The sequence below is a fragment of the Monodon monoceros genome, unplaced genomic scaffold, assembly GCF_005190385.1.
Source record: "Monodon monoceros isolate NGI ecotype Baffin Bay Population unplaced genomic scaffold, NGI_Narwhal_1 Super_Scaffold_22, whole genome shotgun sequence".
In the NCBI taxonomy this organism is placed as follows: Eukaryota; Metazoa; Chordata; class Mammalia; order Artiodactyla; family Monodontidae; genus Monodon; species Monodon monoceros.
In genome coordinates this window covers 8,597,514-8,616,564 of record NW_021703779.1, presented here as the reverse complement: position 1 = coordinate 8,616,564, position 19,051 = coordinate 8,597,514, and the positions used below count along the sequence as shown (strand labels likewise).

At 45.2% G+C, this 19,051-nt stretch overlaps 1 protein-coding gene across 13 annotated transcripts in view; it reads right to left on the bottom strand.

Moving 5' to 3' along the window:
* The window catches only part of PRKX (protein kinase X-linked), a 210,673-nt gene that overhangs the window by 134,329 nt on the left and 57,293 nt on the right, over positions 1 to 19,051 (bottom strand). For all 13 annotated transcript variants that reach the window (XR_003796375.1, XR_003796374.1, XR_003796376.1 and 10 more), the window contains exons 4-8: positions 18,367 to 18,486; positions 12,871 to 12,966; positions 7,860 to 7,917; positions 4,464 to 4,541; positions 415 to 562 (exon numbers count right to left, since the gene is read on the bottom strand). Coding sequence is in view for 5 of the 13 variants with exons in the window: in XM_029240535.1 (XP_029096368.1) it covers positions 437 to 562; positions 4,464 to 4,541; positions 7,860 to 7,917; positions 12,871 to 12,966; positions 18,367 to 18,486 (478 nt within the window). In the remaining 8 variants the exon portion in view is untranslated. The remainder of the gene's footprint in view (positions 1 to 414; positions 563 to 4,463; positions 4,542 to 7,859; positions 7,918 to 12,870; positions 12,967 to 18,366; positions 18,487 to 19,051) is intronic.

Genomic DNA, 19,051 nt, shown 5'->3' with positions numbered 1-19,051 from the left:
GCGCCACCAGGGAAGCCCCCTGGCTGATTTTTAACTACTAAAAATAAACATACTCCTTGTCGGTTACCCATTTTAAATACAGCAGTGTGGACGTATCAATCCCGAACTCCCAATGTATCCCTCCCCCCTCCCCCGACCCTCCCCCCCTCGTAACCATAAGTTCGTTCTCTGAGTCTATGAGTCTGTTTCTGTTTTGTAAATAAGTTCAACCAACGAGGACCTTCTGTAGAGCACAGGGAACTGGGTACAGTATTATGTAACAACCTAAATGGGAAAAGAATTTGAAAAAGAATAGATACATGTATATGTTAAAAAGAAAGAAAGAAAGAAAGAAACAGAATTCAACTGATAAAATTAATGAATGAAATGAGATGCCTTGATATTTAAAAAAAAAAAAAAAAAAAAAAGATATACCTTCCAGGTGGGGAGCCCATGCTCAGAAATTCTTGAAGACTTCCAGATCTTTCTGTGACACCGGAGGGGCCATGTTCCAGTCGTTCTCGGGATAAGCTTCGAAGTTGGAGGTGTCGCCCTCGCTGCACACTTTGGGCACGATGGGAGGCTGGGGGATCAACAAGACCCAACACCGTGTTACAGAGGAACAGCGCGCGCCAGGATGTTATTACGCTCAGCGCACATTGTTGCACTTTGCACAGACCGTGTTTTTTACAAATGGAAGCTTTGCAGCAACCCTACCCTGAGCAAGTCTATTGGGATCCTTTTTCCAACCACACTGGCTCACTTCGGGTCTGTGTCACATTTTGACAATTCTCACAGTTCAAACTTTTCCACTATGATTATATTTGTTATGTTGATCTGTGACCGGTGATCTTTGATGTTACTACTGAAATTGTGTTTTCTTTTGTACTTTGGAATTAAGATACGAACACTTTTTTTAGACATAGTGTGACTGTATGGTTAATAGATTACAGGATAGTATATATTGTACATAACTTAATTTTTCTTCTTCTTTTTTTTTTTTTTAATTTTTGGCCACGCCTTGGTTTGCGGGAATCTTAGCTCCCGGACCAGGGATCGAACCCTCACCCTTGGTAGTGAAAGCACACAGTCCTAACCACTGGACCACCAGGGAATTCCCTATACATAACTTTTATACGTGCTGCGAAACCAAAAAATCAGTGTGACTCGCTTTATTGTGGTACTCTGGAACTAAGCTTACAGTATCTCCGAGATCTACCCATACATCCCTCTATGTCTACAGCTTTATGTAAAAATGTAAAAAGAACTGGAAAACAACAGAGCTACTTTTCTTTGTTTATGAACAGGAAAAGCTTGGAATTAAAGATATTGCAAGCGCTTTCGTCTCTGTTTTTTCTTTTGCCCTACCCAGGTACGTGGGGGAGTTTCTTGCCTTTTGGGAAGTCTGAGGTCTTCTGCCCACATTCAGTACGTGTTCTGTACTAGTTGTTCCACATGTAGATGTATTTTTGATGTATTTGTGGGGAGGAAGGTGATCTCCATGTCTTACTCCTCCACCATCTTGAAGGTCTCTCCTTGCTTATGCCTGAATTAAATTTTTGTTAGTTTGATTAATATGTGTCTTGGTGTGTTTTTCCTAGAGTTTATGATATATGTGAGTCTCTGTGCTTCCTGGACTTGCTTGTGAAATTCAGCACTTGCTTCTTAAATTCTAGAACTGAGGACCACCTGGACTGCTTGTGAAATTCAGATTCCCAGGTCGGGGACATTCTGATGCAGCTGGTCCTGTGGCCACACTTTGGAAAATTCCAGAAAGATGGAAAGAGCTCCAGACTTGGGTTTTATTATCTCAGAGGCCAAACCACAATCCTGCATTGATAAAAATGAAGGCATTGGGATTGAGAAGAGGGTCAGCAAACTTTTCCCATAAAGGGCCAGTTAGTAGAACATTTTGTTTTTCAGGCCATACAACTTCTGTTGCGACTACTCAGTGCTGCCATTGCAGTGGGAAAGCAGCCATCGACAATCTGTAAACAAATGGATGTGGCTATGTGCCAATAAAACTTTATTTATAAAAAACAAGCAAGGGGCCAGATTTGGCCCACAGGTTGTACTTTGCTGATTCCTGCGTACATCCAACTCCAAGATTCTGTAACACACACAGACACCAACTAGTTTTCTCTAATCCTATGAAACTGTTATGCTTTGTCCAGAGCCTTTAACACACGTGGTGAGCACCACCCCTCTCTCCCTTCCTCTGCAGGATGGATCCTAACCTGGATGTTTCACAAGACACTTGAGGCTCATGATGCTAGAATCCTCAAGTCAAGTCCAGGACGAGGACCTAGATTTGTCCCTGTCCCAAAGCTCCGCGCTTCCTAACAGACCACAGCAAAGCAGATGCAGCTGGAGAATCCTGACAGAGCATGCGCTCATACGTGGATCCCAGGGGGGAGCATTTTAACTGCTATGTGGACACAGAAATCAGTCAAGTAAATTAAAAATTATTCATGTAAAAAAAAAAAAAAAAAGGAAGAAAACCCTCTTGTCACTTGTATATTTCGGTGAGTGTATCAAAGTGCAAAGACTATGGAGCGGTCAGCATCTCAGAAACATCAAGGAACTTCAGGTGAAGGTGCCACGTTCCTCATCTGACTCAGAAGTTCCGTGCCAGAAAGCCTAATTAGTGAGGTTCACGCTTTATACGCACAGCAGACAACTCCCATCCCCAAATGGGCCAACCCACGCATGAACAGATCTTAGGTTGGCTCCATAAAAGAGGTTAAGGATTTATAAAGATTTTAAAAGTCACAGAGTAAGTTTAATGGTGACTTTTCCTTCATTCTTTCTCACTGCATTCAATCAATGAGCTATTTCTATAAACCAGGCACCACGTGGACAGAAGGTGCATGATTCTGACTTTCAGAAACCTTCCAGCCCAGTCAACGGCTCCAGGGGAGTATCTCTATCTGGGTGGCATATTTGGAATCACTTGATGAACTTTTAAAAAGATATAAAAATAAAGTCACACAGAGATACCTGTTTTTAACCATCAGTTAGGCAAAACTGCAAAAGTTGTATAACTCATCACTCTTGAGCTGGGGGGAAAGAGGCATTTTTTCAGAACAAGTTCCCTGGGAGCACAAAAGGATGTCATTTCTACAGGGAAGTATGCTGCAAAAGTACCTAGATTTCAAACGCATTTGCCCTCTGACCCAAGGATCTCACTTCTGGAAATTCATCTTCAACACAAAAGAAATGTATGAAATTATTCCTTTTAGGAGACTGGAATCGGCATTAAGTGTCCGTCAGTTGAGGTCTGGATAAGTAAACGATGGTAGAGACATGTCAAGGAGTTCCATGCGGTTTAAAAAGAATGAGAAAGCTATTCAGGCATATGGGAAGATCTCGAGGTTGTATCGTTAAATGAAAAAAGCAAAATTAGAATAGCGCATGTATAACTGTAGGTTTTGTGTTTTTAAAAAAGGGAGAAGGACTTCCCTGGTGGTCCAGTGGCTAAGCATCCACCTTCCAATGCAGGGGACATGGGTTCGAGCCCTGGTCAGGGAACTAAGATCCCACGTGCCGCAGGGCAACTAAGCTCACGTGCTCTAGAGCCTGTGTGCCACAACTAGAGAGCCCGTGTGCCACAACTACTGAGCCCGAGTGCTCTGGAGCCCTCGCACCACAACTAGAGAGCCTGCGTGCCACAACTAAAGACCCGACACAGCCAAATAAATAAATAAATAAAAACAAATACTTTTTTTAAAAAAGGGAGAAAATAAGAACATGTGTAGCCACCTGAGTTTACATTAACCTAAAGAAACTTTTAAAGGATACACAGAAGAATCTAATAAAAGTGGTTACCTATAGCCAGCTGGGAGGGGACAGCCTGGCCATGTATACCTATTAATATTGATTTGGTTTTTGAACAATGCGAATATATTACTTAGGCAATTTTGTAAGTCAGTGTAATAGAATAAAATACATAAAAGTTAAAACCTTGAATAAAATGAATATCGGTTCCACCCCTAGAGTCTGGGCTGGGGGCGAGGCATTAGCATTTTTTAAGTCTCTCCACTGGCGCCCAAGTGCAACGTTGAAAACATTGCTGCTGAGGATACCCGTCAATCACATATTAAGTTCAAAGAAAGATGGGCCTCAGAATACTTTCCATCTAAGCTACCCCCATCACTGTGCCATATCCGTCCATAAGTATGAGACATACGTCCTACCTGTGTTATTCCCCCTTAGAAAGGGAACAGATGAGATTCATCATAGTCTCAGAGCCAGGGACGGATGGAGCCAGTTCTCCAAAAACCCAACTGCACAAGTGGGGTCTGAACCCCCCATTAGGTGACTCTTTAGCTGAGCTCTCCCCTGAACAGGGAACTTGGCTTATTAATGATTTGGGATGGTTGCTTGTATCGAATCAATTCATTATGTGTCCATCCTAAGTGAATGAGAGCTCAGGAGAGCTCCAGGCTGCCCAGGGACGAACTGCCCATTTAAGTATGTTGTACCTTCAGTTTCCTTTCTGGGACAGTCTCCCAATCCATGGTCCGGAACCACCGATGCCGTTTCACATCCTCTGCTCCATTCTGCAAAAGAAACAGGCATCATCAGTGAACGGAAGGTTGACAGGATAGGAAAGAAGATATTCCAAAAGAACCTCTACGTGATGCCCTACGGAGAAAAACAAGAGTTTGCTATGTTTGGAATCACTGTGCCCAGAGTGTGAGCTATTAGGGAAAACTACAGACGAAGGCATTTGAGTTTCATTTGCTTTCCTTTGTCGTAGAAAGAAATCCGGTCACGGGGTTCACGTGTATACCGCTCTGGACCAAAGGCCGAAGTATAGTTATGATTCAGCCTCTTGACATAAAGTTAGACTGACACGCGGTCAGGTCTGAGTTTGACACCTGTTTTCATCTTGACAATTTCCTCAGGTGAAATTACGCTCACTTCAGAAATGTATAAACTGAGATTCATTAAATGATGTCATTTGCTCTGTACTGCCCAGCGAGTAAGTCTATAACTCAGACTGAGCATGTCAAACTTCAGAGACTTTAACAACTACCCAACGTTGCCTCTCAATCAACAATGTGTACAGCACAGGGAACGCTTCTCTATACTCCGTCATAACCTATATGGGAATAGACTCTAAAAAAGAGTGGATACACACACACGTACTCACTTTGCCGTACAACTGAAACTAACACGACACTGTAAATCAACTCTACTCCAAAGAAAATTAAAAACAAAACACAAAAACCAACGTGCACTAAGGTCTGTCTAGCTCATCCTCAGCTGTGTTGTCAATAGCTGGACGGGAGCCACCACCAGTACCAGGACCTCTGAAAATCGCTTCCAAGTTCTCAGCCTTCAGCTGCACCTTTCTTCTCCTTTTTTACGACACTTGCAGCAACTTTTTAATCAATTAAATGCGCGAAGTTATAAGACAGAAACATGAGAAGTCTGTGACACAGGAGCCAGTGCATCTGAAGTTAACTTTTTAAAACGTGTATCAGTTCATATTTTTTAAAGTTTCAAGTGATTTATCCTCAAAAAAGAAGATTCTCTGTAACCATATCTCCAAAAGGAAGGAGATGGGGATGTCAATGTTTTCCACTTTTTTCCAGTCCTATCATTTTGAAAACTCTTTTCCTTTTCCTATTTCTTTCCGTCCACATGTAAGTCAAACGATGACATCTGATAAATGTTACCTTGAGGGACGCTGAGAGAAGGTAAATGGGACTGCAGGTTTACTCCCTCAAAGTTCAAACTCAGTATGGATACTCAGGTTTTATGATATCTAGAGAGATGACAGAGAGATAGATGTAGATGACGGTAGAGGACAGAAGATGAGCTATTTAGATAGATACATTTATAGATGATAGATGAAAGTTAGGTAGGTAGGTGTTAAATAGATAACAGACAGAGACGATAGATGATGGAAGATAACAGACGATAGGTGATAGATACACAGGCAGGTAGATGACAGATAAATTGATAGATAATGGAGAGATAGATGGATGAGATATCTAGATAGATGATTGATAGATGACGGATATATAGGTAGATAGACGATGGAATATGACAGACATATAGATAGACATAGATGATAGATAGACAGATACAACAAATAGACAAAGAAGTGAAAGAGAAAGTAAGTGCTAGAAACTTTCCAAGTGTGGAGGACAGAGCAGTGTCCACAGAGGATGAAGGAGATAAACACAATGGTCTGTTTGGGAAATAAAAAGAGAAACACTGCAAATGAAGGAGCGCCAGGAGGAGAAACACATCCCGTTACTGGATGAACAACCATCCTTTTTCACAGATCTGTTCCTTTCACCAGTGATATACAACCACTTAGCGTTTACTCCCCTCCCTTAAGGACCTCAACACATGAGCCAATCTCCGTAAGTAGCCTTAACTAGCCAACCAATTTAACTAGTTATGTATTGAACTGTGCTCCCCACGAAAGGACATGTTGAGGCCCTACTTCTCAGCACCTGTGAATGTAACTTTATTTGGAAACAAGGTTTCTGTAGATGTAAACAAGTCAAGATGAAGTCATTGGGGTGGACCCTAAATGCAATGACAGTGTCCTTACAAGACACAGAAGAGGAGAGACACAGACACAGAGGAGAAGCCCCGGGAAGACAGAGGCCGAGACAGGAGGGAGGCGGCCACAAGCCCAGGGACGCCTGGAGCCCCCAGAAGCTGGAAGAGGCGGGAAGGACCCTCCCCTGGAGCCTCTGGAGGGAGCACAGCTCTGGGACACCTGGACCTCGGACGTCTGGTCTCCAGGATGGGGGAGGATGGATTCCTGCGGTTTTAAGCTCACGGTTTGTGGTCCTTTGTTACAGCCGCCCCAGGAAATGAACACACCCACATAAACAGAGGGCCCCAAAAGATCTGCGGGGTTCAAGTCTCACACACGGGTCTACTTTGTCCCTCAAGACTGCAACTGACAGGGTCAATGCACTGGTCCACGTCTAAGTTTATCCACAGACATCCAGAGCTAGAAACAGCTAAGAAGATGTCCCTGGTTTGTCTCAAATTCAGCAGCGCCAAAACAGAACCAAGACAGGCATATACAATATCACAGTTCATACAAGTCAGCTCCTTCCACGTTATTTCCCTCCAGATGAAAAGTTTGACAAAAGCACACATGGTGTACAGCTTCCAAAATGACGATGAATTCACACACCAACCAGCACACATGCATGTTTACAGCAGCACTATTCATAACAGCCAAAAAGTGGAAACAGCCCAAGTGTCCATGGACGGATGGATGGATACACAGCACGGGGTCCATCCACACAGTAGAATAGGACTCAGCCAGGACAAGGAGAGAAGCTCTGACAGGCTGCAACGTGGATGCACCCTGAACACACGATGCTCAGTGAGAGAAGCAGACACAAAAGGTCATGTTTTGTATGATTCCATTTTCATGAGAGCTCAGAATAGGACAATCTATAGAGACAGAAAGTAGCCTAGTGGTTACCTACCACCAGGAGGGATAGAAGGATAGAGAGGTGATAGCTACAGGATACAGGATATGGGCTTCTTTTGGAAGGGATGAGCATGTGCTTTAAAACTGTGGTGATGGCACAGTTCTGCAAATACATTACAAGCCATCGGACTGTCCACTTTAAAACGGGTAAACTGGATGGCATGTGAATTATACCTCAACAACGTTGTTTAAAAATATGAAAGTAAATAAAGTCATGATTCGTAACCTACAGATCACTGTTGAGTCACTGGCTCCTTTGGAGAGACAAGGAGATGGGGTGTAGACCCAGTTTGATTCTGCAGGCCCCAGAAACCCAGATTTGGACTCTGACCAATGACTGAATATGACAGGCACTTATAACGAATACCACTTAACATATACGGACGGAAACACTCACCTTCATGTTGCCCAATCTCCTTGTTCTGTCGACAACAAGCAATTTCTTAATGAGGTCTCTGTTGGGGAGACGGAGACAGAAACGCAGACATGTTGATACGGACCCATGCAAACACAGCAGGTCAACAGTAGTAAAATCCACACCGCACAACGTGGACACGGGCGCAGTGGTTCACACTGGCTGAACGCTTTCTGACGCTTCTCTCTAACCATTATCTGTTCCTAAATGATTTCTGCGGCGCAGAGCTGCGAGAGGGACCTAGCTAAGGGGAAGAGGTTGATTAAATCATCGTAGAGAAGAATAGCCCCGGAGCAAGAGAAAATGTGCCTGCCCTGGGGATGGTGAGGCTTCATTTCAGACATACGAGTCAGGCCATCCCCGCCGACTACACGACATGCACTTTTACCAAAATCGATGGTCTCGCTTTGCCCTGTGGGTCTGTTTATCTGTGAGATTCTTGTCTGGCCATCCTTGCCTTCCCGTAAGCACGTAAACTTATTGGATCCCTTTCGTGTGTGCTGGTTCACTGAGATCCTCCCTCTAGAGAGCAGACGGGGGACTTCCCTGGTGGTCCAGTGGTAAAGAATCCACCTTCCAGTGCAGGGGACACGGGTTTGATCCCTGGTCAGGGAACTAAGATCCCACATGCCGCGGAGCAACTAAGCCTGCGTGCCGCAACTACTGAGCTCACACGCCTCAACTAGAGAGCCGACGCCCTTTGGAACCCGTGTGCTACAACTACAGAGCCCACGCGCCCTGGAGCCTGCACGCCACAACTAGAGAAGAGGAAATCTGCACGCCACAACTAGAGAGAAGCCTGCACGCTGCAACGAAGAGCCCGTGCACTTCAACAAAAGATCCCGCGTGACGCAACTAAGACCCGACACAGCCAAAGATAAATTAAATAATAAATAAATAATCTTGTTTAAAAATAAATAAATAAATTGTAGGCAGTATCAGAATACAGCAGGACGGTCAACTATGATGGGAAACTGGAGATGGTTTTCAAGACTTCCAGAAGATGGGCTAGCTCTCAGAGTAACAGTTAAGGAAATAAAAAGTATAATGTGTGTGTTTAAGTATCTAATACGCTGACTATGCTGTGTATAATAATATCCAGGGACTTCAAGCATATAAGGATGTTTTCCAGGACAATCAAACACCCCCGACTCAGCTTTAAGCATCTCAGCTTTCCTGAATCCAGCGATGCCCCGGGGTGATCATCACAAAACCAGGCTCCAGCTACGCCCTGGGCGCTGTGTGACCAGCTAAGGAGGCTCAGATGCGTCAGGTGATAAATGAGGGACCAGGGACCCAGGGCTCCTCACATCTGCACTGTGAAATCTCCCAGGTTCCCACTGATCAAACCCTGTTAAGGTATAACTGTAACACAGAGTTTCCCAACACTGGGTATCCTTAAGTAGAACTGGAGTCCTTCTAGACGTTCTCCCAAATCCATCTCAAAGAGAAAACCCAAGAACACTGGCTCACCTAAGGCTAGGATTTAGCCTTAAGGCTAGGATTTTGATGTGTCCGTCGAAAACAGAGGAAATTTACTCTTGTGCAAGGCAGAGGGATACAAGAGCACTGAGGAATGAAGGTACCTTTCCCATACTTAGTGAGTCTCCCCTTCATTATTTTGACATACCAAAGAAACAAACTAAAAAAAACAAGGTCACCAAACACCACACTCCCAAAATATCCCCAAATCCATGTGTTTTTTCTTCTTCCCTATTATTTACAGCACCCTCAGCCCTATGAGTGCATATCCTTAAAGCTGCCAGTCCCAGGATTACAAGAAAATCAAAGATTTATTTAATATATAAATTTAGATCTTTGCGAAACAGCTCAATCCTGAAGGCAAAAGGTGCAAAGGAAAAGGGGCCACCCGATATGTCAAAGCCACATAGGAACTCTGCAAGCATCCAAGACGTGGCAGGTGGGCACCTCCATCCTGGAATGGCTGTGAGTCCACTGGCAGGCCCTTGATTCATCGAGGCTGAAATTCTGAATCCTACCGACTCCCCGGGTGCCAGCTGGCTTCTCCTCGACCACTTTCAGACACAGAGAAACACTTGTAAATAAATATGAGTTCTACCAAGTCGGCACCAAGCCCCAAAGCTTTCACTTCCTTTTCCATTATACATATTCCTGCAAGGAAACCTGAAGCTTCATCCAAAGAGACATCTGCCCAGGCCAACACCCTGACACGGTCCAACGCTGAGGCTGCAGGAACCCACAAAGGACCTGAAAAACTTCAGTCAAAATTCTACCCTCAGGGCCACCTGGTGACAGTCATTTGGGTAGGAAATCACTCCTTCGGGCTCTGCTTCTCAGCCAGCTCATGAAGATCTAGGCAGAAACGTGAAGGAGTAAAGCTTTACTCAACTACGATCGGCCATCATCAAGAGCAGCAAAGGGTCCCAGGTTTCTGCCCTTGCTGAGCCCCCTCAACTGGGGACGTGAGAGGAAGCGCCTGGAGCTGCGCACGTGAGCCCTCGCCCTCACCCTCACCCTCACCCTCACCCTCACCCTAACCAAGGATTCCAGAACAGCCTCTGCTGCTTCTCTCTTGAAAGTAAACTAGGAGAAAAAGACGGGGAGCTGGCAGGAGACCGGACGGAGATTATGCTTAGGTCTGTTCTCTTTCTATAACATCTTCTTGTTCACGAAACGTTGGACACGTACTCTACATACGGACGTGAGTGTAACAAAGAATGAAATTGTGCCATTTGCAGTAACGTGGATGGACCTGGAGGGGATCATACTAAGTGACTTCAGTCAGAAGAGAAAGACAAATATATGATGTCACTTGTATGTGGCATCTAAAAAATGATACAGGGGCTTCCCTTCCAGTGGTGAGGGCTCCGCACTTCCAATGCAGGGGGCATGGGTTCAATCCCTGGTCGGGGAACTAAGATCCTACATGCTGCGCTCATGGCCAGAAGAAAAAAAAAAAGATACAAGTGAACTTATCTATGAAACAGAAACAGACTCACAGACATAGAAAACAGACTTATTGGGAAAGGGGGTGGAGGGGAGATAAATTAGGAGTTTGGGATTAGCAGATACACACTACCGTATAGAAAATAAACAACAAGGACCTACTATATAGCATAGGGAATTATATTCAATATCTTGTAATAACCTATAATGGACAAGAATCTGAAAAAGAATTTATATGTATATACATACATGTGTGTGTGTATAACCAAATCACTTTGCTGTACACCTGAAACTAACCCAACACTGTGAGTCAACTACGCTTCAATAAAACAAAATGGATAAAAAAAGTGTGGTAAAATAGAAATAAAATTTACTATTTTAACCATTACAAATACATATATTAACAGAAGCAAATAAATGACCTAAGATTTATGGATCTTCCCTTCTCCTGGGGAAACATCTCCTGGAAGAATTCAAGTCCTTCCTTGAAAGAGGAAGGGGATCCAGTCTGATGATCTGTGTTGCCTAAGACTGTCACAAGTTTACAAAAGAAAGAAGCAGCCTATGAGGACACAGGAGGTAGTTCATATTTATCTTGCTTGGAGCACGTGCACCCATGGCAACAGCGAAGTCACACCCATCGCGGGCAGGTCCCGCCAACATGCAGCGGGTGTTTACAAGCCCCAGGTGTACCCAGGAGAAGTCCAGGGAGTCTACAGGGGCCGTCAACTGGCAGTGCCCATGGGTGTGAGTAGGCGCTAATCTGATCATACCATTGGTCAATCGTTGATACATTTATAACTCAACTTTATTTTTTTCTCTTTATTTTGTCTTCTCTTAATACCCTCCCCCGATCCTTCCTCGTCCCTCCCCACCCCTCCCCTATAACTCAATTTTTAAAGTGTTTTGCCATCCATTCGAAACAATGTCACTCAACACTGATGGGATCTGGAGCCTGGGAGAGAAATCCTAGACCATATTTCTTCATTTCTTTCTAGAGCAATAGACTTTTGAGTGCTGTGTGTATTCCCCTTGTCACCTTACTGTCCGACCATTCAGGACACAGAAGTCTCCCTTCCGGATAATTTATGTCTAACTGGAGCCTCCTTTTCTTGCTAAAATCTTTTAAAACCTAGCTGGTGGGTCAAACACGACACAAGCTCCAGCCCACACGAACCAAGAAGAACACCATCCTTGGTCCATACTGAGCATCGCTGTTTAAGGTGAAACAAAACTAGATGCAGCCAGCGGCCCCAGGATCACAGCTGATCACTGTCATGAAATAAGTTTTCCCTGAACTTAACAGGTTACTTTAAAAATATGTAGCAAAAAAAGAGAGAAAAGTTTAGTTCTCAACTAAACACAAACCCCATTTGGGGATCAGAAGAGGTTTGAAGCACCTATCAATGTATCTGGGAAATACAGTAAAACAGCTAGAAATTAGGACTCACAACGGTGCAAATGGCTAAAAGCTGACACACAGAGCAAGGTCGTTGGAAAAAATCATTGGAAAACCTAAAGCATTCTTATCTTTTAAAAAATTTAGCTTTTCCTCCCACTGACACAAAAATGCACACCCAAAGTTTAACACTGAAGCAATGCAAAAGTTCTTGAAACAACGAGGGCGTAACTCAAAATTCTAGCAGGAGAAAGGACTTTAAGAATGAAAATAATTTGAGCAGGAGAGAAAAGATAAACTCTGCTAAAGCCATCAACACTTGTGCCAACTGCAACACTAACTGGGAGGAAGGACATCCTTCTGATCAAATAACAAAACGGCTCTCTTATTAAATATGATAACAAACGCCTTTATTCGCTAATTGTAAGTGTCATTTATTTTAAACGGTATAAAATAGGGCTGAGAGTCGTTAAAAGGTGAAGTCTCAACCCAGCAGAGTCATGAAAACCTCTTCCCTTTTGGTGGAAAAAATGACCAGTCAAAACAGCTTCAGCCCAGCACAGAGAATAACACAGGATGGTACCCCGCTCGGCAGATGCCATAACTGGGGTTTCTTAGATGCTTTAAAAATAAACACACCCGATGAGGAGGGAACCGTTTACTTACTTGACACTGAAGTCCAAATGCCTGGGGAAATCGATCTTGCCTGCAAGAATTTTTTGGTAAATGCCAAATGCGTTGTCATCAAAAAACGGAGGAAACCTGTTAGAAACATCAACATCTATTTTTAGTGCCGAGCAAGTGTGGAAAACACCCCTGCTTGGTAAGGATGACTCTTTCTGCCTGACCCGAGCAGAACAGAATTTATTTCACCGCAGCTCTTTCCCCGCATCCTGGAGTCCATGGATGGCTCGACACCAGCTTCGAAGACATGGTTCCAAGAGGCCAAGCGTGAAGCACCGCAGCCCAAGTACAGAGGATGGGCCAGCAAAGAAAAGGCAATGACCATGAGGCCATCTGACCAACTATGAGGTCACTAGGGTGCCATTAAAAATGTCTCCCCGGGCTTCCCTGGTGGCGCAGTGGTTGGGAGTCCGCCTGCCGATGCAGGGGACACGGGTTCGTGCCCCAGTCCGGGAAGATCCCACATGCCGCGGAGCGGCTGGGCCCGTAAGCCATGGCCGCTGAGCCTGCACGTCCGGAGCCTGCTGCTCCGCAACAGGAGAGGCCACAGCAGTGAGAGGCCCGCGTACCGCAAAAAAAAAAAAAAAAAAAAAAAAGTCTCCCCAACTAGACCATGAGTGGACCTCTTTGTATCCCTCCTGCATACGGGAGCGTGTAGCACACAGTAGGTGCTCAATAAGTGTACACAGGCCAAATGTAAGAGGATAGGTTACACTGTATCATATTTTTTTGGCTCGAGTACTTCATAACTTTACAGAAGCCAATATGTAAATCTCCACAGTCGATGAATTCACCTCCATCCTACTTTGGGAGGTGAGTGACAGCAAGGCTGGTTTCCAGTTTGCGATTTTAGGCACAGAGATCTACACTAGGGGTTGGCCAATGATGGCCCACAGCCTCTTTTTGTCAATAAAGTTGTACTCGCACACAGCCATGCCATACACTTATGTATCCTCTGTGGCAGTGTTACCACAATTAAAGACTATAGTCTAGTTAGAGAAACTAACAGACCTAACCTTTCTAACATCTGGAAATAGAAAAACAAAACAATGTGACATAAGCTAAAGAAGAAATATACTTACAACTGTGAAGACCAAGCAACTCTAGAAGTAAACCACTAAATGCATACCAGATATCCACATGTCCCTGGGCACAAGGTATACTTTAATACTTCCTCAGAGTATTCAAGGCAAAGACCTTCTACTCGGAAGCAAAACCTCTATTTAGTTTCTTTAGAAGGAGGTCTTCTAATTCAGTAGAATAAGCAATGGAAATATGAAGGGGAGTTTTCAAATGATGGTCTGATTGATGGCAAATCTCAATGATCAAAAATAATTCTCGTGTTGATTCCAAATCAACTCCTCATGTTTTTCTAAAAAGAAACAGTGTATCACGGGTGGAATGGTGGCCTCCAAAGTTACACCCGTGTCCTCACCCTGACTACCTAAATGGGACCTTATATGGAAACAGTTTTTTTGCAGATGTGATGAAGTGAAGGGTCTGAGACGAGGTCCTCATGGAGAAAATGTGTCATACATACCTACCCACGTGCGTGGAGAATGTGGAACGCAGTACTCTGGGGGAGCTGGCATTACATGACACTATCATGGGAAAGGCATGTTAGCAGTAGTTTAGTGAGCGGAAAAAACAACAATAAGGGAGAGCACTAACACATCTTGCCTGAAGGAAAAAGCACGGAGAGGGCGTATCGGAGAACTCGGCATGTGGAAAGCGGCCAAAGAAAGTGCCCTCAAATCTCTGCCTTTAATCCAACAGAATCCTTCCAATTCTTAATAAACGGGTGCTTGTCATACAGAAGTGGGCGTTATGTACACCTTGCGTTGTCCATGGTGAGACGGAGTCAGAAGGACAAGCTGCCCATCCCCGTGAAGGCAGGCTCGAGACTTTCGTCTGAAAAATCCATGCCAATTTTGCCATTTTCTCCATCATCTATCTGGATTCTTTTTAGATACCTTCGACCTACCTAAATCTTCCAGTAAAAAAAATGGATTGTCCAGAAACAGGCGCTGTCGCTGTTGTGACCTTGCGTTCCTCATCAGACCCCCAGAGACCCGTTACAAAATGATGGTCCTGGGACGTCCCCAGTAGTCCAGTGCTTAAGACTCCATGCTTTGGACTTCCCTGGTGGTGCAGTGGTTAAGAATCCACCTGCCAATGCAGGGGACACGGGTTCGAGCCCTGGTCCGGGAAGATCCCTCATGCCGCGGAGCCACTAAGCCCGTGCGCCACAACTACTGAGCCTGCGCTCTAGAGCCCGCGAGTCACAAGTACTGAGCCCGTGTGCCTAGAGCCCGTGCTCCCAACAAGAGAAGCCACCGCAATGAGAAGCCCGCACACCGCAACCAAGGGTAGCCCCCGGTAGCCGCAACTAGAGAAAGCCCGCGCACAGCAACGAAGACCCAACGCAGCCACAAATAAAAAAACAAATACACAAATTTATCTAAAAAAAAAAAAAAAAAGACTCCGTGCTTTCACTGCAGGGGGCACGGGGGGGTTGATCCCTGGTCCGGGAAGTTCCGCATGCCACAGGATGTGGCCAAAAAACAAAAACAAAACGATGGTCCCAAACTATGAGCCCATTTTAACAGGGAAAGTACCTTGCAAGGCAGGTACTTTGGAAATGGCTTCAGGGAAAAGAAGAGTTTTTGGAGAGAGAAGTAAGAGATGGGCTGCTATAGTATCGCCCTATTTTGACTTCCCCCTCCAAGGTCGTCGGCCTCATACATTCCTATAAAACAAATATCTGAGCTCCTCAGAAAAAGGGGCAAGAACAAAGTACTGGGCCAGGAAACACCCGGGCAGACTGTAGCGTGAGAGAGTGTCCCGGGGCACCCTATCTTTGGCATGGCAGCTGTGATTCTCAAAGTGGGGTCCCAGGGAACCCTCGGGTTCCTCGAGGCCTTTTCAGATTTGTGACACCCTTTTTCTGACTATACATCTGAATATGGCTCCATTTTCGTCACATACCTCAACCAAAACAACGAATCACACCAGACAGAGTGTGAGAGAAGGGAAGCACGCAGTGGCCCACAATGAAGCTGGACATAAAAGAGACTAATGAACATGTGAAACAACGTCACTGTTTTCTCTATTTTTAATACTAGGAAATAGTTATTTTTTCATTAAAAATCTGATTTATGTTAACCATTAGTTTATCACCTTATGCTTTTACGTATAAACTTATAAACTTACATATATAATCTCAGTTTAATTTTCAAATGTGGTAAACATTGACAGATATAACCTGCCTCCATGAGGGCTCTTTGGGGTCGATACTAACATTTAGGGGCATTTTCATAACTTTTAGGAAGGGAGTCACTTTTAGGACAGATGGTTACTGAAAACTTTTAGGGTCCTGTGGCTGAAATGTTTTGAGAACCACTGCACCGCAGCTAATGTTCTACATGGATGCAGCTCCAAATGCAGACTAGTTCCATCTTCCTGAAGAACAGGCGTGCGACTGAAACTCTCCACATGGGTGGATATGAAAGGAACAGATGATGGAAGACATCAGGGCTGAGTTGGGCGCTCTTGGAAAAGCCCATGAATGGGCCACCTGTTTTCAATCCAAGCGAAACATTTCTTACTCGATGAAAATAAAATCCCAGTTATGACATGCTCTCATACCTAATCACGTGGCTGGTTGTACCCAACAAATGTACTTCTCGTACTTCATGAAACATTTCACCCACCAATGAAAGCAATAAGCAAACAGACAAGGCAGAGTCTAGCCTGATCTTGCTAAAGGTGCCAAAACAGAAAATGGAAATCCAACAGGCATGCGGGAGACGGGAACTTGGAAGAAAAGGCCACCTCCACCATCTATATAAGAACTCCCTCCCACTGGCCACCAAAGGCGTCTGGGTTCAAGGGGGTGAGAAGAGCAACTTGCACCACCCAGTGATCTCGTGGGCAGTGAACACACGGAAGCAGATGGTGTCAGATCCACTGAGCGCTCCAGAGAGAACAGAAAGGGGTGCTAGGGCGGAGCGTGGCTGGGAGCAGCGGAGGAAGGCTCTGAGGGCAGGTTACAGGTGAGCCTGAATCATGAGGACCGGAAGAGAAGGGACCGGCCGGGGGGATGCCCTCAGGCAGCTGGCACAGAGAGGGACAGCAATGCCACATCGGGTGCTGGAGGCACAGCGGGAAGGCCCGCAATCCCAGGAGAGAGGCCAGGCCTCTGTCTAAGGTGGGTAGATCTTCTACAGACCGACTCAGAGCCTCGTATAACAAGGAGCTCCGGGTCTGTCCCCTCGAGGGCTGCTAGGGAGAAGGACGTGGCCTGGCCGGTGTCGGTGAGAGACCCCTCCGGTGGCTGCCAGGGGAAGGTGCCACGGGCAGGGGCAGGGGCAGCTGGAGGAGACGTGAGGACACTCGGGGCGGGTCCAGGTGAGAGCAGAGGCTGGCCAGACTTCAGGGGCAGCCCCGGGTCAGCCAGGCGTGCAGTGTGGGCAGGGACGGGTGTCTCTGGAAATACCACCCAGACAAGCCTGACTCTAACTGGAAATGTGGCAAACAAAAATACGCCGACTGTGAACTAACAGTTCCCTTTTATGAAATGCAAAGTTCAGCTTACGGTGTTCTGGGTTAGGAGAGGGTTTGAACTATTAACCTCCAATTATTCTAATAATAGGGCCTAGTAATAGATTCTAATGACATTATTTTCTACTGAATTCCTAATATTCTCTGAGAATACTAGAACTACCGTATGGCTAACCTTCTACTGCAATAGAATATTTTCTATTTCCTAATATTCTAATATTTTAATATACTACATCCCAACAGTAATTAGAACATTATTTTAATATAGTATATCCTAATAGTATCTTAGTTACTATTAAAATAGCTACTATTAAAATAGAATTCTAATAATTATGGTTATATAATAACTCTCATAATAATTCTAGTATATCCTAATATTATATTCTAATTCTACCCTGTCCTACTTTATTCTACTCTATTTTAATAATTTTCTATTATAGTCTATCAATACTGTGTTCTAACAGTATATTATATTCCAACCTTGCCTCTCCTAATGATATTCCGCATTATTATATCCTGTACTATTACAGTCCAAGCTAACAATAAAGACAAAACAGAGGACACGTGGACCCCATTCTGCTAAACATGACTCGGCGCCGGGATTCAATTCTCCTCGGGCAAGGCTGCCCTCTCGTGGTCAGCAGTGTACAGGAGGGAAGGTAGGCTGCTGGCTTGAGTGTGGAAGTTGATCAAGTACAGGTGCAGAAAGATGTACAGTTTCTACACCTTCTTGGTGGATTGACGGCACATGCCATTTATTTCAGCGTCACCAGCAGCGGGAAACTGTCGTGCGACCCGACCCCGAGAATCTGCCCCCGACCCCCAGTGCCCCATCCTGGGGGCGGGCTGAGCACCCCAGGGCCGGCGCGTGGGGCAGGGACTCGCCGCAGACTTCTCCACGGAAACCCAACTCACCCCGAGAGCATCTCGAATATGAGGATGCCGAGCGCCCACCAGTCCACGGCTCTCCCGTGGCCCTTGCTCTGGATGACTTCGGGGGCCAGGTACTCGGGGGTCCCGCAAAGGGTCCACGTCCTGTGGGCAGAGAAGGGGGGTCCACAAAACTCAGCTGTGCTTGGCCAGTGCGTGCGTCTCAGAAGCACTGAAGGTTAGTCACTGAATTGATCAACAAGATGCCTTAAACCCTCGCCCGGTAGATAAAGACAGTAGCCTTGTCTTCCCTGACTTCTGTCCTTTATGAACACACTGTAACCAAGAAAGAATCTGAGTAACGGCCCTGTTATCACGGCTGTGTCTTCTTCTTGGTGCTTACCTTTGCTGCTCAGAAGCAAAACCCTCAGTCCCTGTTTTCCCATAAAATGGTGGAAAAAAGGATTCAAGGATTGACTCAAGGGAACGACCCTCAGGAACCCAGATGTCTGCTTTATGAATAAATGAGCCGGTTCTGTGCCCCCAGAGGAAACACAAAGCGACAGCTAAGTGCCTTTTTCACCTGCTCTGCAAAAGGTCGGAAGTGTTTTTGTGGGTTCGCGGTCATTTTAGTATCCGTGGTGGCTTTTGAAAATCCTCAGGTTAAGGGGTTCTGAGATGTTTGGGGTTTAAACGGGGCGGACAGCTTTGGAAAGGATTTGCTCCCCAG